The following is a 23,215-nucleotide window of genomic DNA, read 5'->3' on the forward strand; positions in this document are numbered from 1 at the left end:
ATAAGCCTGCAGTGTAGACATAGCCCAAGAGAATACAGCAATAACCCACATCTTCTTGAGTCAGACAAGAGATTGTGCTGTGAAAAACAGAGTTGTCATTTCATATGTATTTCTTCCTTAGGGTAACTGTTGCTGTTAAAACCACTTGTAAACCCTTAGAAAAGACTAATTCTCATTAAATGCGAGTATAAGTGTTGCATAGTGGATTCCAGATCCTGGGTCTTGTGTTGGCTCCTCACCGGATGAATGTCACCCAGTAACCTTACTCTGAATAGTCCCATTGAAATAGAATATGAATTATGCGAAAATTCAGAAGCAAGAGAATGACAGCTCCTCTTTGCTGCAGGCACCAAGACTCTGGTAGTGCATGGACAGAACGAGTGTGACATCCCCACCCAGTTACCAGTGCATGAGGACACACAATTTGAAGCTCTTCTGAAGGTGGGAATGAGGTTTTTAGCAGAGCATTGATACGTTTAGCTGCCTCTGCTGGTCACATCTAAGTTTTAGAAATACTATCTTGCAAACATCTTGATTTTAGGGTGGTGGACAGGAACATGGCTCTGATACCTGCTCCGTCACAAGCGGGGTGATCACTACTGTAGAAAAATGGGGTGGGGTCCTCCCACCCTTGGTACCTTGGGCTATGGGCGATCCCATTGCCAGCCAAGCCCCACAAGTGTAACTCTGGGGCCAACAGACTGCTGCTAGTCAGATACAGTTTGCTGGATAAATTAGTTAACTATTTACTGAAATGTGCATGTGTTCATTTCCTTCTGGGTGTGACCAGCTTGAGTATCTACACAAGTAAAGGACCAAACAGATTTGTTGTCGGATGCCACTGATGTGGTGTCCTGAGAGACATCTTGCTCTGTCAAATGTCGATAACCATTCGGCTGTGTGCGTGTGTTCCCTCTGTGTGCTGCCCTAGCTCTGCACAGCAGACCCCAAGAGAACCCCCAGTGACCACACATCAGATAAGAGATGAAGGCACCAGGCCAGGTTTTTTGTAAACAAAGTAAAATAAACCCACCAGCCAGACACTTGAGAAAGAATTCTCTGTAGTAACTCAGACTTTCCCTGAAGCAGTAAAGGCATAGACAGACAGACAGACAGACAGACAGACAGACACAGTGTTCCTAAAGTCTGACAGCAGAGAGGAAGCAGCAAACTACACTGCTAAAAATGTAAAACATGCTAAAAATTGTGTCCAGTTCTGGGCCCCCCACTACAAAAAGGATGTGGACGCATTGGAGAGGGTCCAGCGGAGGGCGACCAAAATGATTAGGGGGCTGGAGCATATGACTTATGAGGAGAGGCTGAGGGAGTTGGGTCTGTTTAGTCTGCAGAAGAGAAGAGTGAGGGGGGATTTGATAGCAGCCTTCAACTTCCTGAAGGGAGGTTCCAAAGAGGCTGGAGAGAGGCTGTTCTCAGTAGTAACAGATGGCAGAACAAGGAGCAATGGTCTTAAGTTGTGGTGGGAGAGGTCTAGGTTGGATATTAGGAAAAACTATTTCACTAGGAGAGTGGTGAAGCACTGGAATGGGTTACCTAGGGAAGTAGTGGAGTCTCCATCCCTAGAGGTGTTTAAGTCTTGGCTTGACAAAGCCCTGGCCGGGTTGATTTAGTTGGGATTGGTCCTGCCTTGGGCAGGGGGCTGGACTTGATGACCTTCTGAGGTCTCTTCCAGTTCTATGATTCTATGAAAAATAGCAGTGTAGAGCTGAGAGGCAGGGCTCTAGGAATTCAGAGAACTCTGCTCTACTCCCTAGAGTCTCTGTTGCTGTTTATACCTGTGTTAAGGTGGTTTATGAAGAGTCTATCATCTACTTTACCCCCTGGCTACATCTAGACTACACCCCTTTTTCATAAAAGGGATGTAAATTAGACGTATCGCAATTGCTAATGAAGCGGGGATTTAAATCTCCCCCGCTTCATTAGCATAAAAATGGCTGCCGCTTTTTTTCCGCACGGAGCTTTGTCTATGAAATAAGGGATAAGGGATCTTTCGGAAAAGGCTTTATTTTCCGCAAGATCAGCGTCTAGATTGGCGCTTTTTTCCAACAAAGCTCCGTGCGGAAAAAAAGCAGCAGCCATTTTTATGCTAATGAAGCGGGGGAGATTTAAATCCCCGCTTCATTAGCAATTGCGATATGTCTAATTTACATCCCTTTTACAAAAAAGGGATGTAGTCTAGACGTAGCCCCTAAGTGTAGATATAACCTTTATCTCTCTTGGCCTTATTTCCACATTTTGTAATACAGTACTTCCTTACCTGGAAGGGGTATTGTGAGAATAAATACATATATTTGTGTGGTGCTTAGAGCTGGTATCAGTGGAGGCAGTAATAACCATATGATGATGCCGCTATAGAGACAGAAAAAGTGTGGAGGCAAAAGTAATTGTTCTATGAACAAACACAAGTAACATCAGTCCACAAGGCTGTCAGTCCAACAGGTTTTACGAACACTGAAGTGGGAGTATGTATCTACCTGTCTGTCTGTCTGTTCATTTTCAAGAGCAATGTACCAGCCTTAGCAAGGCATTTGGGAATGGTCCCTCAATAACTGGTATTAAATTCTTTGTCTCGTACAACTTTCTTCAAAAATAACAAGTTGCTCTTTGTTTCTTCCCCCTTAGGAGTGCTTGGAGTTTTTTAACATACCTGAAACCCAGTCTGCTCATTATTTTTTAATGGATAAACGATGGAATCTTATTCATTACAATAAGGTGAGGTAAAGGCCTGGTTCATCTGATTTTGTTCTTTCTTCATCCCTTCCTGAATATTGGGAGTGGCTAGAATATAGCAAGAGATCTGTATGTGACCAGCGTATCATCACTGATGAAGAACTGTCACCTGTGGAAATTACAGGTCTTAGGGTACGTCTAAACTACATGCCTCTGTTGGCAGAGGCATGTAGATTTGTTTTTTGGGCAAAGGCAAATGAAGCCGCGATTTAAATGATCGTGGCTTCATTTACATTTACATGGCTGCCGCGCTGAGCTGACAAACAGCTGATCAGCTGTTTGTCGGCTCGCGTGCTAGTCTGGACGTTCCCCCTGTCGACATCAAAGCCCTTTGTCGGCAGCCCCGGTAAACCTCATTCCACAAGGAATAACGGGGCTGCCGACAAAGGGCTTTGATGTCGGCAGGGGAGCATCCAGACTAGCGCGCGAGCCGACAAACAGCTGATCAGCTGTTTGCCGGCTCAGCACGGCAGCCATGTAAATGTAAATGAAGCCGCGATCATTTAAATCGCGGCTTCATTTGCCTTTGCCTATGTGTCTAATCTACATGCCTCTGCCAACAGAGGCATGTAGTCTAGACACAGCCTTAGTGTCCCTAAAGAGAGATGGAAAGGAAGCCTGCATCTTAGATTTTGTAATATCTGTCTGGGGAAATCTATTTCCTGTTCTGTTCAGATTCTTATACCACCCACATCACAGAGCAGAAGCCCCTATCCAGATATTTCAGCAGCTCAGTATTAGACTTTGTTTGGTTGGGGTTCTAAGAATGGACGAAAGCTCAGAGGACTGTCGGTGTGGGCATCATTTTGGGTTTTTTATCCAAGCCAGTTCACCACTCTCCATGGAAGAGCCTTTTTTATTACGACTGCACTGATGAAGAACATAAAAATGGCCATACGGAATCACGTGGTCTGTCTGGACTAGTTGCCTGTCTTCTGACAGTGGCTGGTGTCAGAGGCTTCAAAGGGAATGAACAGAACAGGGCAATGTACTGAGGGTTGTTGTCCAGTCCCTGCTTTGGGCCCAGTTCCAACTGTATTTTTTTAAAACGGTTTGTTATTCTCTTCCATTGCAGACCTATGTTCGGGATATTTATCCTTTCCGGAGGTCAGTGTCTCCGCAGCTCAATCTGGTACACATGCATCCAGAAAAGGGGCAAGAGCTTATTCAGAAACAGGTATCTCCCCACCACCCGGGCATCTCCAGCCAAAACCACATCATTGGAAGTGGCTCCTCCTTGTCCGTTGTAAAATGCTCCCCTCGGTGTCAGGGCACACTTTTCCAAAGGAGCAGCTCCTGAGTGTCACTTCCCCAGGCATGCTGCATGTTCAGGAACAATCAGGGCAATGAAGAAGGCAGTGGAAACTCCCTCCCGCCTGCTCCTTTTAGCTGCACTGGTCTGCACACGTCCTCATACGTATGGCGTGGTGATCTTTAAGGGTGTCACAACCTTTATGCTCCATGTGTCTCTCCCTCTCTGCTAGGTGTTCACCCGCAAGCTGGAGGAGGTAGGACGGGTTTTGTTCCTCATATCGCTGACCCAGAAAATTCCTGTCGCCCACAAACAATCGCACGTGTCTATGCTCCAAGAAGACCTTCTCCGCCTGCCTTCCTTCCCTCGGAGTGCCATTGATGCAGAATTCTCCCTCTTCAGTGATCCACAAGGTACTGAGAAAGCACTTGGCAAAGATTTCACTGGCTCTGTTTGCATGTTGTACTTGGCACCAGCTTCTTCATTCAGGAAATCTTCTTCTTTGCTCAAAAAGACTGAACAGCATAGAGATTTATCTCATCTGAAAGAGTCAAAGAAAAGTACCCCACCCAAGAATATGATTTCCAGGCATTAGGACATGAGCGTGACAGCAGTAAAGATACTGCTGCATACATTTGTTCATTTATTAAAAGCCCACAAGAGAGACTGCTTTACATTGACTTTGTTGGGCTTTGGATTAGGGCCTCAGTTTCATGCACTCGGTATACTCTGATTACTGACAAGCACTGCTAATGCAATGTTTTTCAAAGTGTAGGCACATAAAGCTGTGCTCACAAAGTTTGTATGTAGTGTGCAACTTCTGCCTTTGTGCCTGCAACATTTCACATGGAAATTAGGTAAATGCATATCCAAAATGGAATTTGTGTGGATGGTTACACAACTTGTATGTGTAAATGTGGTGTCTGCAGCCATGATGAGCATATATGCAAAATTTTCCAAACGGAATTTAGGAAATGCCCCTTTCAAAGGTTAACCCTTATAATCAAAGTTTCAGAGGGGTAGTAGGCTGGTTCGACCATCAGAAGGGATCCACATAGAAAACTTCTTGTATTCAGCCCACTTAATTAGCTTTGTTAACACAGATCCAGCAATTGACAGGTCACTGCTTTTGTTGTTCTATACATATCTTGGATTCTGTTACGTCTACTCCAACTCATCTGATGAAGTCAGTTTTACCCAGGAAAACTCATGACCCTATATATTTTGTTAGTCTCTAAGGTGCCTTATAACCGAGTAGGTTTTCTAGTCAAACTCTGGGGTGCATTAGGCTGCCCATTGCCCTGGAAGGCCCTTTTCATTGTGTGGTAAGCATTAGCAGATCACGAAACTGGACGACTGCTGGCACTGAAGGCAGCATATTAATTGCACATCAGCATCCTGTAGTGTGTTTTCTTCTGGAGTAACCTGAAGGGTAGGGCTTGCCTACTTCTCCAAAGATGGCAAGTTACCAATGATATATACATTTTTGGTCTGCTTTAACTTAAAAGAATGAAAAATTGAATGAATTTTAGACTAACAGGATAAAGAGGAATAAAGTCCTATAATATTGCATTCCTCCAGTGCCTCTTTTCTATTGCTTATCCTCAATTGGCCAAAAATCTATTGTCATCAGTAGAGTTACACCACCAGTGAATTTGGTTCAGTCCTTTTTAAAAAGTATCTGTAGCCAAAGTGGTGCCGAGTTTGCTGGAGGAAACTATGTAGAAGCTGTTGTTCAGAAGATCTTTTCCATTGGTCTTTGGGAATGTTATCCCGCTGGAAATGCCTTGCTGGGCTGAGGCGAGTAATTAGCTTCTGTGTGGCCTGCGTTGTTCTTGCAGCTGGGAAGGAACTCTTTGGCCTTGATACTCTTCAGAAAAGCCTATGGATTAAGCTCCTGGAGGAGATGTTTTTGGGCATGCCCAGTGAATTTCCTTGGGGAGACGAGATCATGCTGTTCCTAAACGTCTTCAATGGAGCGCTAATCCTACACCCAGAGGACAGTGCCTTGCTGAGGCAGTACGCCGCCACTGTCATCAACACTGCTGTGCACTTCAACCACCTCTTCTCTCTTAGTGGCTACCAGTGGATCCTCCCCACCATGCTGCAGGTGAGTGTCCTACCCCACCAGCTAGCACTGTAGACGAAAGAGCTGCTTCTTTTACAGTGTTCAGCTCTTTATCCACTGAGAACTCCTAGTCAGATCAGGAATGCAGTGTACATACCACCTTGAACTATCAGCTCCTTGTACAGTACCACAGCACTGAGATACACTTACAGTGAGAACAATCATGAATTTGTTATCACAGATCAAGATTTAAGAAAGCGTGAATCAGGATACTGGACACATGTGGGCTGTGTCTACACTGGGCCACTTATTCCGGAAAATCAGCCGCTTTTCCGGAATAAGCTACGAGCTGTCTACACTGGCCCTTGAATTTCAGGAAAAGCAACAAAGCTCTACTGTACAAAATCAGCCGCTATTCCGGAAAAACTATTCTGCTCCCACTCGGGCATAAGTCCTTATTCCGGAACACTGTTCCGGAAAAGGGCCAGTGTAGACAGCCCAGTAGTCTTTTCCGGAAAAAAGCCCCGATCGCGAAAATGGCGATCAGGGCTCTTTTCCGGAAAAGCGCGTCTACATTGGCCACAGAGGCTTTTCCGGAAAAAGGGCTTTTCCGGAAAAGCAGCCTGCCAATGTAGACGCTCCTTTTCCGGAAAAACTGAAAATGGAATAGTATTCCGTTTTAAGCATTTCCGGAAATTCATGCCAGTGTAGACACAGCCGTGGAGTACATGTGATATTTGTTTTATAACCTGTTCCCTAGAGAATTAACTAATGTAGCCTTCAGTCGCAACACATTTCTCTTGCCCCTTTTTGCAGCATTGTTTGAGATCCTATTTCCATGAATGTAAATTCATAGTCCAATTACTTCCTCAGGAACAAGCCAATGAGGTGTCTTTTTGTCTACCCAAAAAGTTCATTTTCTGCCCCCAGAGATTGAGTTCATCTCCTTGATGTGCAGCTGAGCTACCAGAGCACTTCTGTGGCATAGAAAGTCTTGTGTGGGCTATCAGTAATGGGGTGAAATCCACCCCAAATGCAGGACTTCAGTGAGGTTTGTTGCCTGAGCACAGCTAGAGTTATATTGGTAGTTGTTTTTCATGCAAACATGTATCAGCAGGGAACTAGAGCAGGGAGGTAATTTAAATGTACAAAAAGGCTTTTAGGTAAGTGCATTGTTTACAAACCACAGAGAAATTAATCACTGGTGATTCACAAATCTAATGAAACACCTGCAGGGCAGGATTCTGGGTGGGAGAGAGGCATGTGGAAATACTGCTGTCTAGGACCACAATGACTTTCAGAATTCCCTGTATTGCTCTTTGGATTGGCACTTCTATACTCTTTCTTTCCTTTTTCCTGCCAGGTGTATGCAGACTATGAAAGCAACCCACAGTTACGCCAAGCAATTGAGTTTGCCTGTCGCCAGTTCTACATTCTGCATCGCAAGCCCTTCGTTCTGCAACTGTTTGCCAGTGTGGCTCCTCTCCTCGAGTTCCCTGTGCGTAAAACGTGCTCCTAGATTTCTGGTCAAAAAGAGCTGCAGGTGTAAAAACACCCAGCAGCAGAGTGGGGGCTGTGCAGTTTATTTCACTGGGTGCAGCAAGAAGGGTTACCTGTTTTATGGCAAAGTGGCATATGTGTGCATTGGGTGCAAAGAGCTTGTGGACTTCAGAGAGTTCGAGCTCTGCAAACCAGAATGGCTGAACTGGAGAAGCTAAGGGAGACGAAGAAGTACACAGATGAGACTTTCCAGCACACTATAGTGCAGTGTTTCTTAAACTGTGTTCCGGGGCACACCGGTGTGCCACAAAGCAGTTGGAGGTGTGCCACAGAGAAAAACAGAGTTCAAAATGGCTGCTCTTAAAGGGGCAGGCAACCTTTATTTTGGAACGAGGAGTACAGATAGTTCGGAATGGCTACGTAGTTCGAACTATCTAGCCCGTGCCACGTGTAGCCGCGCGGCACGGGGTTCGCACTAGCCGGCTTTTAAAAATGGCGGCGCCGGCTTTATGCTAATGAAGCCCGGGAAATTCAAATCCCGGGCTTCATTAGCAAGTTCGGTATGCATACATTACCCCGCTAGTTTGAACTAGCGGGGTAGTGTAGACATACCCGAAGAGAAGAAGATTCAGTGAGAACAGAGGAGTTATAACCCTCCTTCCAGATGATGTCATGGTATCCCTCTTGCACTGAGGATACCTCTCTGGGGTAGGGAACCTCATGTAATAGAGAATTCAATCATTAGAAATATAAATAGTTGGGTTTGTGATTACTGGGATGATATATGTAAGTACTAGAGACATACAGAAAGGTTGTAGACAAGTCCTAGAGGCCAAATTTAGGCAGCTAGGTAAAGATTAAAGTCTGGGCTTTCCAGGGTAGCATTCTCTGAAATGCTTCCAGTTTCACATGCAGGACTTCAGCGCCTCAATGTGTGGATGAGACAATGGTGTAGGGAGGAGGGGTTTAGGTTTATTGGGGATTGAGGAACCTTTTGGATGGGCTCCACCCACACCAAAAGGGAACCAGATTGTTGGCATGTAAAATTAAGAAGTGTATAGAGGAGCCTTCAAACGAAGGGTTGAGGGAAAAGCTTGCAGGTATGGAGGAGCACTGAGTTTGAACAGAGACATCCCATAGGGGAGGCTCTATAACAGAAACTCTATCTTAGTAAGGACAAATGTTGACAACGCCCAGATATGTACTGAAGAGAAACAGTGAAATGAAAAAAAAAGTCCTATTCAATTATATCACATAACTGCGGAAAACTAAAAGATGACCAATTTTATAACTGTTTGTATATAAATGTTAGGAAATCTAAATAATACGATGAGTGAACTTGAGTGCCTGGTGTTAAGTGACGATAATTATATGTGACAGGGTCAGTCCAGAGGGGTACAGGAGAGTGGTAGAAGAAAAGTACATTAGCCCTAGCTTGAGTAAGTCTCTGTACCCAGCGTGAACTAACAAGGGCTAACCCAGCACCAGAAGGAACCTTCTGGAATCTGTCAGGCCAATTGAAGCACCTGGAAACCACTGGGAGATTTCTGGAGTCAACTGTATGGGTCTAATCAGAGCACTTAGGGTCAATTAAGAGCCAGTTGAGATATGTTAAGAGCTCCTCTGCAGTTAGTAGAGCGTGCAAGGAGTTTGGAAGAGGGGAAGGTTCCCAAGGCCTGAGAGTGAAGAGGTGCACTTGCTGAGAAGCTGGGGACTGTGAGAAAAGGCAGAGTGCTGTGGAGGAGCAGGAAGGACTTGTCCAGGTACCAGAGAGAAAGTCCTGGGAGGAATTGTTTGGGGAGGTGACCCAGGGAAGTGGTGGCAAGACTTGGAATAGAGGAAACCCTGTCTGTTGCCACTGACTTAGGGTTCCTGAGCTGGAGCCTGGAGTAGTGGGTAGGCCTAGGTTCCCCCCACCCCTTGCCTCTCCATTACAGAGTCTGCCTCCGAGAGGGGAGACCGGGTCTGAGCTGGGGTTTTACCCCATAATATGGATGAGCCTGTGGTGAGAAGGGCTTAGTGGGCTGTGACCCTTGCCTCTAGTCAAGGGCAGTGGGCTGTGTAGAGCATCACAGCGAGGCTCTGAGGCAAACATTATCAGCCAGAAGTGCGGGACCCATGGGACACGGTTGGAGCTTTGCCACAGATATAATAGGCATCAAAGAAACTTTGTGGAATGATGACAATCAATGGGACACAGCAGGACCAGGGCATAAAATATACAGGAATGCCCAATGGAAGAGTGGCACTATATGTGACAGAAAGCAGAGAGCCAAATATAATTAAAATCTATATTAAAATCCTATTTTAAATGGTTTATAAAGGGTTAATAAATGAACAGCTGGGCTACGTCTACACTGGCATGATTTTCCAGAAATGCTTTTAATGGAAAAGTTTTCGGTTAAAAGCATTTTCGCAAAAGCGCGTCTAGATTGGCAGGACACTTCCGGAAAAGCACTTTTTGCGGAAAAGCGTCCGTGGACAATCTAGACGCGCTTTTCCGCAAAGAAGCCCCAATCATCATTTTTGTGATCGGGGCTTTTTTGCGGAAAACACTACTGTGCTGTCTACACTGGCCCTTTTCCGGAACAGTTTTCTGGAAAAAGACTTTTGCCTGAACGGGAGCAGCATAGTTTTTCTGGAAAAGCACTGATGTTTTTATATTAGATCGTCAGTGCTTTTCCGGAAATTCAAGCGGCGAGTGTAGACAGCTGGCAAGTTTTTCCGGAAAAGCGGCTGATTTTTCGGAATAACTTGCCAGGGTAGACACAGCCCTGTTGTAAGCATGGCACAGACTTGACATATTGTTGTAAGCCGCCTATTCACCTTTGAGATTGTAACAATTGATTAACCATTTATTATCCTTTTATAAGCTATTTATAAATGGTACCTTAACATAAATCTGTAATTGTATAATGGAAAAGAAGCAGTGGATTCAAATTGCAGTGAGAGATTTAGCTTAGACATTATGAAAAACTTCCTAACTGTAAGGGTAGCGAAGTACTAGAAGAAGTCACCTAGAAGATGGTAGAATTTCTTTGGAGGTTTTTTAAAACCAGGTGAGACAAACACCTGTCAGAAATCGAAGACCCTTCCAATGCTACGTTTCTGTGATTGTAAGTATATAGGTAGAGAGGGAATCGGAGACCTTGCGTATTTGTGACATAGTGTCACTACTGCAGAGGACAGCACTTGAACGAGCACCTTGGAAGTAAGACTATACAGTTTCCAGACTGTGTTACTGCTCTGGCCTTTGTTTGCAGAATCAGACCGTGCATATTGGTTTATATGATTACGCCCCTAAACTAAACTTCTAAACTCTTTGAATGCTTGATTAAAACTGAACTGGAATGCAAACAGAATAATAAAAAAGTCAATCGTATCATTTATACAGGATGCTACAAATAGTGGACCCAGCAAAGGAGTGTCTGCTCAGTGCCTGTTTGACCTGTTGCAGTCCCTAGAGGGAGATACACCGGACATTTTGGACATTTTAGAGCTGGTGAAAGCAGAAAAGCCTCTTAAATCATTAGGTAATAACAGATCTTCCTTTTGTTACCCCTGGTGCTCAAGAAACGTGTTTTTTTAATTTTATATCTAGTATGTTGACCCAGTAATATTTGCTGTAGGCTTTTTGTTTCTCAGTGCAGCAGCATCCGCTTCTACACTTTACCCAGCTGTCAGGGGTAGGTTTGTGCCAATTGTCCATTAGGTATTTCCCACAACAGGTTATTTATTTAATTGAAACCATTTTCTGTTGTGCTGAGTGAGCATGTTTGCAATTTTGAATTGGCTCACTGGGGAGTGAAGAAAAACAATCCCAAATAGGCTGCATTGGGCAGACAAAATCAATTCAGTGCCTTACTCTGTTCCGTATTGGCAGGAAGCAAAGGCCTCAGGTCCTATCTTGGCCTCTCTCAGTCTACTCTTTTTTAAATTAAACAAGCCCAATTCTTTCAGTCTTCCCATAAGGTTTCTAGATCTTTAATAATTTTTGTTGCTCTTCTCTGAACCTTCTCCAATTTCTCTACATCTTTCTTGAAATGTAGTGCCCAAACGGGGCACAATACTCCAACTGAGGCCTAATCAGTGCAGCATTATTCCAGATGAAGCCTAATCAGTGCAGCATTTCATTAGATGCCTTAATGAAAGATGATTTTTTGAAAATGCATGGTGTCAAGTATCAGAGGGGTAGCCGTGTTAGTCTGAATCTGCAAAAGCGACGAGGAGTCCTGTGGCACCTTATAGACTAACTGAAGTGTAGGAGCATAAGCTTTCGTGGGCAAAGACCCACTTCGTCAGATGGCATGCATCTGACGAAGTGGGTCTTTGCCCACGAAAGCTTATGCTCCTACACTTCAGTTAGTCTATAAGGTGCCACAGGACTCCTCGTCGCTTTTGAAAATGCATGGTACAGCATCTCTCAACCTGTTTAGTTTTCAAAGAAATCTAAATCTAAATCAGAATAGCTTTATAATTATCCTAATGCCCAAATATTCAAAAGTGACCAATATTTTTGGATGCCTCTATTTTTGGGTGCCAACTTGGGACATTGTAAGAGAATTTCAGAAAGTGTTGAGTATCTACACTCTGAAAATGTGGCCCCTTTGCTGTGTCTCAAGTTGAGAACCTAAAAATTGAGGCACTGAATGATGGTATTTTCAAAAACATTTAAGCGCCTTTTTCAATAATGACCTGAATGCTTCGGAGGTGTAAGTCATTGGCTTTGAAGGAGGTTCAGGCCCCTAAGTGCCTGAATCACTTTTGAAAATGTTACTTAAGTGCTTTTGAAAGATTTTATTTAAAATTGCTAGCTGCTTTTCAAATGTTGGCCATAATTACATATATAGACACCTTTATAAAGGAGGCCTGATTTTGTGGGGTGAAATGAACCTCACACAGCCATTGTCACATTTGATGTCACTTTATTTTCATGTGCTACCCAGAGTTTAAAATATGACGTAAGTGGTATAGAGGCCTTATGATTGGGGACAAATGTTTTGCCACTGCTGAGCTTTCAGATGGCTGGGACAAGCAATGAGAACATGGTGTGGCTTTTATTGTTTTTAAAAAAGCAAAAACTGTCTGGGATTTAATAACGTGAGAGGCAGAGCAACTCAAAAGAAAAACCCTTTGAGTGAATTCCACCTGCCTGCATTTCCGTTTCCTCTATTTGCATAATTACGTCCTATGTTACTCCCGTCTCCTCAGATTTCTGCTATGGGAATGAGGATCTGACCTTTTCTATCAGTGAAGCCATCAAGCTGTGTGTAACTGTGGTGGCCTACGCTCCTGAATCATTTAGAAGGTAATATCTCTTTGGTGTCTAGCTCAGTCTATGCACACTTAGAAAAGGGAAAAGAATAGCGTGAGGTGCGAGGGATAAAATGGAGTTCAGTAGAAGCAAAAGTAATGATTATGGAAGCCGATTCCAAGCATGGCTTCTTGGTTTTCAGAAAAAAATGTACACTTGAGCAGTTCACATTCTTCCACTTCAAAAAAAAAAATACAGCTGAGTTTAGAGTAGGTGAAAAGTGCTGTATTGTTACGTTGTTTAGTGGAATGTCTGTGAATTTAAATAAAATTCGTGTGTACTCAGCACAGTTCTGGCAATTATCCAGATTAAAACTGGTCATTACATCAATACAGCCCTAGGGTATGTCTACACTACAAAGTTAATTCGAACTAACGGCCGTTAGTTCGAATTAACTTTCATAGGCGCTACACAGGCAAACCGCTAGTTCGAACTTAATTCGAACTAGCGGAGCGCTTAATTCGAACTAGGTCAACCTCATTCTACGAGGACTAATGCCTAGTTTGAATTAAGGGCTGTGTAGCTACTTAATTCGAATTAGTGGGAGGCTAGCCCTTCCCAGCTTGCCCTGGTGGCCACTCTGGGCACAACCAGGGAAACTTGGCTGCCCCCCTCCTGGCCTCGGAGCCCTTAAAGGCTTGCCCGTGCCAGGTGCAAGCCTTCCAGCACCCAGCCAGCAGACCCTGCACCTGGCACGGTACGAATCAGCCACCTGCTGCCACCCAGCCCTCCGCCTCTTCCCGGGACCAGGCTGGCGGCTCCCAGGAGCCTGCCCTGAGCCGCAAGAGGCGGGCGCCCGCCTGGTCTAATGTGGAGATTGTGGACCTCATCTAAGTTTGGGGGGAGGCCTCCAATGTCCACGACCTCCGCACTAGACACAGGAAAGTGGCCGTCTAGGGCAGGATAGCTGCCAGCCTGGCCACCAAAGGCCACATGCGAACCCGGGAGCAGGTCTGCGTGAAAATCAAGGTGGTCCAGTGAGACCCCCGACCCTGAGCTTAGAACATAAGAATGGCCGTACTGGGTCAGACCAAAGGTCCATCTAGCCCAGTAGCCTGTCTGTCGACAGCGGCCAACACCAACTACCCCGAGGGGATGGACCAAGCCATTTGTCTCGTGCCATCCATTTCCAGTCTTCCACAAACAGAGGCCAGGGACACCATTCCTACCCCCTGGCTAATATCACTCCATGGACCCAACCTCCATGACTTTATCTAACTTCTCTTTAAACTCTGTTATAGTTCTAGCCTTCACGGCCTCCTGTGGCAAGGAGTTCCACAGGTTGACTATTTGCTTTGTGAAGAAGAACTTTCTTTTATTAGTTTGAAACCTGCTACCCATTCATTTCATTTGGTGTTTTCAAAGGCCAAAACATCTTTTGTGAGGTGATGAGACCTCGTCTGTACACTGTACTGAAGATATGGTGTACCATCGTTTTATACTTCCCCTCCTCCTTCTTCCCCTGGCTTCCCCTTTCCAGCTCCCTCCTCCCAGGTTTCCCCCTCTCCTCTCCCACCCTCTCTCTTCCCCTCTCCCACCTCCTTTTCCCAGTCTCCCCAGAGGTTAATCCCCCCCCCCCCAGTTTTTTTAAATAAAGTGAGTTTCTATTTTTGAACACACGTGTCTTTTATTTTTTACATCAGAAAGGAGGGCTAGGGAAGGGTAAGTGGAAGGAGGTGAGGGAGGAATGGGGTACGCGCCCCCGTTGGGGAGGACTGGGGTGGCTCTGCAGGCTCCTCGGGGTGGAAGCTCTCCTGCAGCCCCTCGATTGACTCCCCCGGATGGCAGCCTGCGGCAAGTGAAGCCGGGCTGATGGCCGAGTGCTGTGCTGTGCCGAGTGAGGGCACTCAGGGCACTCTAAGACAGAACTGCTTTGCTGTCCCTCATCGAGGTAGACAAGCACACAGGGAACCCTGAGAACTGTCTGTCTGGGGTGGGGGTCGGGTCCCTTTAAGCACAGCCCTCGGCTAGCCTGAGACAGCAGCTCCACGCTCTAAGTCCTAACCTGATGCCCTTTCGGCACTGCTTCCGGCCATCCTTAACCCCAGTTCAGGGTCCACTCAATGTGAACATGCTAATTCGAATTAGCAAAACGCTAATTCGAACTAGTTTTTAAGTCTAGATGCACTAATTCGAATTAGCTTAGTTCGAATTATCTAATTTGAATTAAGTTAGTTCGAATTAGTGCTGTAGTGTAGACATACCCCTATTGTTGCAAAAAATCCTTTGCTGGGACACTGGGAGAGAAATAATTTGGGAGTGGCCTGCCTGCCACAGACATGCTGTGTGACCTTGGGCAAGTCAACTAGCCTGTCTGTACCTCACTTTACCATCAGTAGCATAGGCATGATAATAGTAAACTCATTTGTGTTCAGTTATTCTGGATGTCTAGGATGCACTCTTCAACTGCTCTCTTACCCTGTCCCTGGTCAAGGATGGCAGCTGTGTGGGGAAAATGCTTTGTGATTAGGGTCCTGGATGTCTGCTATGGGACAAGTCTAAACCATAGAGAGCCTGAGGTGTTCTCAATCCATAGGTGCATTTCATAGAGCACAGTTCCCAAGCTGCCAACAGCCATGTGGCTAAAGCCCTGCGCAGCATGATGGATGGAGCAGCACTAGAAAGGCAGCCGTTGTAACCATCTGTGTATAACCATGAGAAAGTTGGAGAGCGCTGTCGGGTTTAGGGTCTCTGTGGTCATGGAGCACAGAGAGGGGGAACGTGAGGGAAGGAGCAGAGAGAAGAAGCAGACAGATTTGAAGGGGAGGAGAATTTGGGGAACAGGAGGCGACAGGAAGGGGAATTCAGGAGGGGAACCTGAAAGAAAAGGAATCCTTGGAGCCAAACATGAGTGTATGGGCATGAGAGAATGCGTATGAACCATTAGGGCATTACACAATTGTGTGGCATCCCTGGATCTACATTTGAGCAGGAAAACTCAACCAGGTTTGTAAACAGCTTTGAGATTCTCAGACTAAAGACGCTGTCTTGATATGAAGTAATTGTGTTTATATTCACTTCCAGCACTCACCGGATTCCCTTCAGCGGAGTCTTCTGTCCACATACCTTTCAGGCCCAGCCCTGTTTAGCTAGTGAGATATAATGAAATCACGCCCTGAGGTTGCTGTTGGACTCTCAGACCTCTGCCTGAAGTGAAAGGTTGTGTGGTTTGCATTGTCCCAGCCTTCAGATGCTGATGGTCCTGGAAGCACTGGTTCCCTGTTACCTGCAGAAACTGAAGAAGCAGACTTCACAAGTGGAGACGGTGCCAGCTGCCCGCGAGGAGATTGCTGCTACTGCTGCTCTTGCCACGTCCCTGCAGGCCCTCTTGTACAGCGTGGAAGTTCTCACCAGGTAGCCCCGGGGCAGCCCGAAGTCAGCCTTTACTCTGTAGCTTGCTGATAACATGAACTACGGACAGTGAAACTGCGATGCATGCGTAGCATGCCAGTGTTTAATGACCACAGTGAATTTAGCACTGTGTTTTAACAGGTCCTGGCTGGAGAGTCAGTCTGGTTCTGAGAGATTGTCTTCATTATGCTATTGATCTTTTTTTGAACAGGCCCATGACTGCCCCTCAGATGAGCAGGTCCGACCAAGGCCATAAAGGAGCCACGGCAGCCAACCATACCATGTCAGCTGGGGTGAATACGAGGTAATTCTATGTGTTTTTTTCTCAATCCATTGCTCCCACTTGCCTCTGTTGGAATTTTGCAGTGTCGGGTCCCATTCTGTGGATCAGGAACAGTTCTGAAGGCGCTATGGTTGGTTTATGGACTAGATGGGTTTGGTCCTGCTTTGAGCAGGACATTGGACTTGAGGGCCTCCTGAGGTCTCTTCTGACCCCCATGTTCTAAGATTCTCTATGTGTGTGAGAGGGCAATCAGTTACTAAGGATGAGAAGGACTGAAGAGAAAACAACCCCCCCAAATCAAGCACTCCATCGGCAGCACCCCAATCCTGGAGTCTCGGTGTGGCTGTATTATAGTCCAGGACAATGTGACTGAACAGGAGAATGGGATACCAGACTGGGGGATGCTGACTCTAGATTCAGTCTCTTTTATTCCCCTTGGCCCACCAGAGACTTTATTAACCAGATTTAAAATGTCCCATTTTTGCTTCCAGAGTGCAGGAGAGACCAGATATTGATTTTTGTCTCCTCCCTCCTCTCCCCCCGCACACACACATGGTTTGAAAACAGCAGGAGGGTAATAAAGCATGGAAAAGCTGAAGGATTGTTTAACTAAAACCTAGGTGTAGCCAGAAACACATAATGCTGCCCCATCACTCAGGGCAAGGCAGTTCACATTAGGCTGCTGTAAGCACAAAACCTCCGGATGAGGATATTACATTGTGGAGAAGGTGCTAGTGAAAGGCTCAAAGCCTGATACAAATAATAGATTTAGAAAATCCTATCTGGAGTGCAGGCTTGGCTAACATAGGCAGCGCTGCCCTCTTATTGGATAGGTTACACATTTCTGTGATCAAATTCTATCACGTCATGTTTAGGGATGTAAGTGACTAGTCGAGTAGTCGACTACCTGATAAGCCTAGGCTAGTCACTACTGGACTCCTCGCTTCCCCACCCCTTGCAGCAAGCAGGGGAAGGGAGGAGAGCAGGAGCCAGTGCTGGGGGGGGGGCAGCTTAAATGCCGGTTTCCCCCCAGCACCATCTCTGCGGTGCAGGGAGAGAGGGGGAAAGGGAGACAGATGTGCAGTGGTCTAGGACCCAGCAGGAGCCAGGACAGCTCAATCCCAACTCGCACCACATTTGGGACCTACCCCTGCTGCGGCTCTGCATTTGAAATGTAGTAAAAACCGGCTTTCATGACATTTTAAAATGCTGAGGTCTGGGATCCGGCGCGAGCCAGGACTGCTTAGTCCCGGCTCATGCCAGGTCCTGGACTTACCCCTGCTGCAGCTCTATGGGACACATATCTAGTCCAGGAATGGAAGGGCACCCATCCACTGATTGCGGACTAAAGATAGGATACAGAGGTAGTAAAAATCTCCACCATTTTTTGTTTCCCATTTGTGTTGTCTGCGGTGGTCTCCGTATAACAGACTCAATAGTAAGAGCCGGAATTTAGTGATACAAAACTTGATCGCTGTTGCAGCTTCCAAATTATTTTTCCTGGGAGTCAAAAGACAATGATTAAAGAGGTTCTCCATTAGTTAAGATCTGGTCTCACAAAATAAAATGTTAGGAGGGAGAAAAATATGGGAAATATTTTAATGCCATCATATAAAATAAGGATATGCCCTCAGCTAAAATACTGTGTATGTCCTCACCACATGTTAGAAGACTGGCAGAGCCAGAGAGGTTCAGAGACAGGCAATAAGAATGAATAGGTAAAGGAAGCAGACCTTATACAAAGAGAGAATGAAAAGACTGGGATATGTACCTCTAAAGGTGGTAAAGAAGAGGGGGCATGCAAAATATCAAATGGTGCAGACTCCAAGTATGCAAAGCTTATGTTCTTTTTGTCCGATAATACACAAACAAGGGACACTTGAAAAAAATACTTAAAAAAAAGTTTTGAGTGGGACATAAAACCTCATGCTTCAGGGTTAAAGCCAATTGCTAATTATTATTATGGATTAGGAAGAGTTTTTTTGTGTTTGTTTTTTCTGGGTAGTAGCCTAGCTCGCATCTGCCTACTCTGGGTTTTCTTGCACGTTCCTCTGAAGCATCTGTGAGACAGAGGATCTGAACCAATATGGCAATTCTGATGTGCTGGAGTTCCTATTTGGAATCACAGTGTCTGCATTTTCAACTTCCCAGGTACCCGGATCAAGGAGTCAAACTGCACTTTATCAGGTACAGTAAGACCTACACCCATTTTCCCTGGCATCTTATGATGAACTCCTCTGAGGCGGATTCTTAGTTCATCAGGTTGCACTTACAGTAATTGAGGCAAGGGATGCTGTTTCAGGGGAAACCAGCGGAAGGTATTTTCATTTAAACAAGGCTAATTCTCCATCCTGGAGGTAATAATCTCTCTCTCTCTCTCTCTCTCTCTCTCTCCCCTTACTACAAGTGCCAGGTGCTTTGCCTTCCTTTTCTGTCACAGGGGAAGTGGCTTTTGCAGAGCAGTAATTACAATCTCATTTACCAAGCTGTCTGCGTCACCTTTCAGCTATGCACCATACACCCTCACTTTTTTTAATCCCCAGGGAAAACCTTCATTTGCTGGAGGAAGGCCAGGGTCTCCCCCGGGAAGAGCTGGATGAGCGAATTGCTAGGGAGGAGTTCAGGAGGCCCAGAGAGTCCCTACTGAATATCTGCACTGAGTTCTATAAGCACTGTGGCCCTAGGCTGAAGATATTGCAGAACCTGGCTGGAGAGCCCAGGGTGACTTCCCTGGAGCTGCTGGATGTTAAGTCTCACATGAGGTACTCCATTTGCCGTACAACTCTATGTGTGCTTGTCTGTATAACGGTGAAGAAATGCACGCTTTGTATGCAGGATGCTGTATGCAGTTCCAGGGGCAAGTCTGAGTGAGCACTCTACCTCATTCAGCCTTGGGAACAGGGTATGTCCAGAGGCTTCCAATCAGGAGTCTGTCAGCTTGCTTCCATTCCACGAAAAGGGGTGAAACGGGAGGAGGAGGGGGTGGGGAAAGTCATTAAGTTCTAGTACCCTAAGCCAAAGAAGAGGCAAATGTGTGCTAGTCATGAATGCAGAAGGAGGAGAAATCTGAACAGAGACCTGTAGGAAAGTGGATTCCTCTCAGGGATTTGCCGTTTTCATTCCCTGACTCTAATTTTTCATAAAGCCAAAAGTAACCACTTGCGCTTTTATTTGTTCTAACAATTACTCATGCTGGCAGAGCCTTCCAGAAATGGTATGTGGTGTTCCCTAGATCGTCTCCGATTCCCTTTGCATTTCCTGGACATTTCATACGCTTGCAATCCGGGGCAGCAGTTCCTGCTATCAAATAGTCTGTTGAAGTTGGCCTTTGTCTCAAGAGTCACTAAAACATATATGTGCTTGCCTGATGGTTATTCCTCCACATGTGTGGGCATAGTTGATAGACCAAAAATTAATCTGCAGGGGAAATTATATTCTGTGGGGTATTGTTGGTTCTGCCTATGCTGCAGGTGTGTTCTGATGTATTGTCTGTGATTGCGAGTAGTAAGTGTGTGTACTGTATCCTGTAATGTATTGGAAACCAGGACTAATATGGCACAGTTCAGGCCCTCCGATGGGGCGGGGAGAGGGCCACAGTCCCAATGCCCACCAATTCAAAAGGGCCCAGGGCTCCCAGCTGCTGCCACTCCTGGCACAGTTCAGCTGGTGCTAAGGTCTGGTGGCAGGGGGCATGGCGGGTTTGGGCGATGCTCAGGACTGTTTGTCCCCAGCGCTACCCCTTCTTCCTGAGGGCTCACCCTTTTCAGGTGCATAGAACCACCCCCCTCACACACACCTTGCTCAGGTGCCTGGCAATTCGGTCAGCTCCCTTGGGGCAGTTTTAATGTAGCTCTCACCATAACTTGTGGGTATCTGAATGCTTTTGGAGGATATCATTAGACGCTTTGGGATTGTTCCTTGAACTAAAACCTTTTAGAGCAGATGCAGGACATTCTCATGTAGTACGTGGCTGATTTAAATGTAGGTGCATATCTGCAGTCTGGCCCTGTGTAGATCATTGTGAAACATTTTCCTCCGGAAAGTAAGTGCTAGGATATCAAAAATAGGAAGGAATAACTACTTGTATGCCCATTTTGTTGCAGTACAAATTCTCCAACTATTCAGTGAGCCTCAGGAATGTACATCTAATACAAGGATTTAGCTCATAGCATAACATTGTGAAGGCTGGAGATCTTCCATATTTCATCGATATCCTTGTTTTGCCTTTGTACACAATATAAGGGGCTCTCAGTTTGCATAATCTAGGACTTCTTTAGACTCATATGGATACTTTAGGTTTGTATGTGTTGAAGTCACAGAACTAAGCTAGTCTAAGTCTAAATCTCTTCCATCAGATGATTCAATAATGCCATCAGGCAATTTTGTTGAGATATTCTAAAGAATCAGAAAGTAGGGGATTATGTGGCGATGCTGGCCTGTTTTCCAAGGTGGAAAGAGATCAGAAGTCACCATAATGGAGCTGAGGGTCTGAATCGCTGAAGTCAGAGTGGATAGAATAATGTGACTCCTCTGCTGCTCCAGAAAAGTGCTGGTTTGGTTTCAGTGCTAGACGTGTCTGGCTTGCTGGGGCTAAAACACAAACAAATGGTCTCATCCATAGTTAGCATGAAATCAAATGGTAGGTCATCTTTTTCTCCAAAGAATTTGGAGGCTTCTTCTTTGGGAGCTGTAAGGGCCCTCTGGAGCGCTTGTGAACTGTTCTGAGAAAGGGACGGGAACGTCTCAGATTCAAAGAACAAATCACAACTACAAAGAGGTTTTTTTTTAAATCTTATATACTGTGGACTGTCTTTGGGACTGAAAGCCTGCCAAATATAACTGCTCGTCCTCACATATAACAAGACAGAGTAGGCGACCATTGTACCTGAGCATCTTGCACTGAAATCAGATCCAAACTTAATGCGTCTCACTAGCAAAGGGAGTGTGCTTGGATGTTTTCCAGTTGCCATTGTTGAATCCAAAGACAGAAACTCAGCCGCAATGGCTGATAGCCATTAGGGTTCTCAGGGTAGCTCTAAACTCCTGATCACCTTCATCAAACCAAAATATGACTGACAAAAGAAAAGATGTTTATTAATGTGCAGATGAAACAAGATAATGCGGCTTTTTCAAATCCTATACCACATTGTTAATGTTATAAATTACCCTAAAATAACAGCCAGAAAATATATAAAATAGTGCTGAGCTATTTATCTTTTATCTCTCAGTTAAATTCATTCAAGAATTACAGTGCTTTTAAAAAGCAGCTCTCACAGAGTTAAGGTACTGTGGCATTGTGACACGGCCTCGCAGAACAACATATCCGCATCATTTCAAACAGTACATCCCCTGCACTATCTGGGCTATGGCTTTCTGCTAGGAGGTGTGTCTCTGCTTCAGTATTGTATTCAGCCATTGCATAGCACATTAACTTCAGCCTACAGAGCTAGAAAAGCAAAGCCTGAGGGGAGAATTTCTCTCTTCTCATACCATATTTTGTGCATGTTTTATGGCTGTTTTTTCTTCAGACTTTTTCCAAAGTTTTTTTTCCCAGTCTCTACCTTGGTGAAGCTGAGAGGAAAATACCCTTCCAGCACACAGTCCTGGTCCTCAAGATCCATTTTTTCGAGTTTGTCATTAGTGCTAGTTGAACAGTTTTCAACAGAACAGTTTTCTGTTGGACAATGCAGTTTTATCAAAATTGACACATTCCCATAATATGTTTCAATTTCAGCACATTAAAAAAATTACAAGAAGTCTTCAAGTATCTGTTTAATTGCCATTCTTATTCCAAGCATGAGATAAAAGATACCCCATAATCATGGTTATCTGGGAGAGTCAGAAAGAGCCAAAAAAAAAGCCATAAGTGAAGCTAATGGGAAAGCAAAATGAACCATGTTGGGGAAAATAATCCTAAATAACACAGATTACATAGATCTGTGAACCACATTATTTTTGTCAAGTTAAATGCATCAAAATGGCATGGAAATATGCAGTTTTCCGTATTTATCTCATATTGATCTGGCAACATGACAGAAAATCAAACCACTCCAGCTTCACTGATACACGTCCGATAATTGCTGTGCACTGCTAAAGACCCTTCACTGGGATTGCCTACATTGTATATTATTATCAGCTGAACAAAGATACTACTGTATTTGATCCCTGTTTTAGTAACATGAGCTAGCCTTTCTTTGTGATCTCTTTGATGCAATTTACCCATCTACTATCCACATAAAGATGCCCATGATGATGTAATCCTTAGATACCATGTACATGCATGTGCAGAAGTACTGGTTCCACCAGGGGCCAGGAATGTGTCATTATTTGACCTAAGAGTTTAAATTGCAGGGCTCTACCCTCAACAATATCCTTCCGTTAAAAGAGATTGGTGATACCTCCACCAAGCAGTTGGCATGGCTCTGTGTTACAGAGACGCTCGTGTTAGAGTACCAGATTTCCCTCTTAACAAGCCATAATTTTAGGTTGGCAGAAATTGCACATTCCCTTCTGAAGCTGGCACCTTATGATACCCAGACGATGGAAAGCCGCGGGCTCCGGCGCTACATCATGGAGATGCTGCCCATCACCGACTGGACAGCCGAGGCCGTGAGACCTGCCCTTATCCTCATCTTAAAGCGATTGGATCGTATGTTCAATAAAATTCACAAGATGCCTACTTTGAGGTGAGCAGGTGTA

The 23,215-nt window shown here is 45.1% G+C and overlaps 1 protein-coding gene across 10 annotated transcripts in view; it reads left to right on the forward strand.

The window, feature by feature from the left end:
- Window positions 1-23,215, forward strand: part of UNC80 (unc-80 subunit of NALCN channel complex) — a 178,480-nt gene that overhangs the window by 117,767 nt on the left and 37,498 nt on the right. For all 10 annotated transcript variants that reach the window (XM_075933921.1, XM_075933922.1, XM_075933912.1 and 7 more), the window contains 13 exons: window positions 347-441; window positions 2,641-2,730; window positions 3,824-3,925; window positions 4,233-4,413; window positions 5,842-6,110; window positions 7,432-7,566; window positions 10,963-11,101; window positions 12,780-12,876; window positions 16,066-16,236; window positions 16,445-16,537; window positions 18,668-18,703; window positions 19,060-19,278; window positions 23,002-23,202. In XM_075933921.1, the coding sequence (XP_075790036.1) occupies window positions 347-441; window positions 2,641-2,730; window positions 3,824-3,925; window positions 4,233-4,413; window positions 5,842-6,110; window positions 7,432-7,566; window positions 10,963-11,101; window positions 12,780-12,876; window positions 16,066-16,236; window positions 16,445-16,537; window positions 18,668-18,703; window positions 19,060-19,278; window positions 23,002-23,202 (1,828 nt within the window). The remainder of the gene's footprint in view (window positions 1-346; window positions 442-2,640; window positions 2,731-3,823; window positions 3,926-4,232; window positions 4,414-5,841; window positions 6,111-7,431; window positions 7,567-10,962; window positions 11,102-12,779; window positions 12,877-16,065; window positions 16,237-16,444; window positions 16,538-18,667; window positions 18,704-19,059; window positions 19,279-23,001; window positions 23,203-23,215) is intronic.

The sequence above is a fragment of the Pelodiscus sinensis genome, chromosome 7 (genome assembly GCF_049634645.1).
Source record: "Pelodiscus sinensis isolate JC-2024 chromosome 7, ASM4963464v1, whole genome shotgun sequence".
NCBI classification, from domain to species: domain Eukaryota; kingdom Metazoa; phylum Chordata; order Testudines; family Trionychidae; genus Pelodiscus; species Pelodiscus sinensis.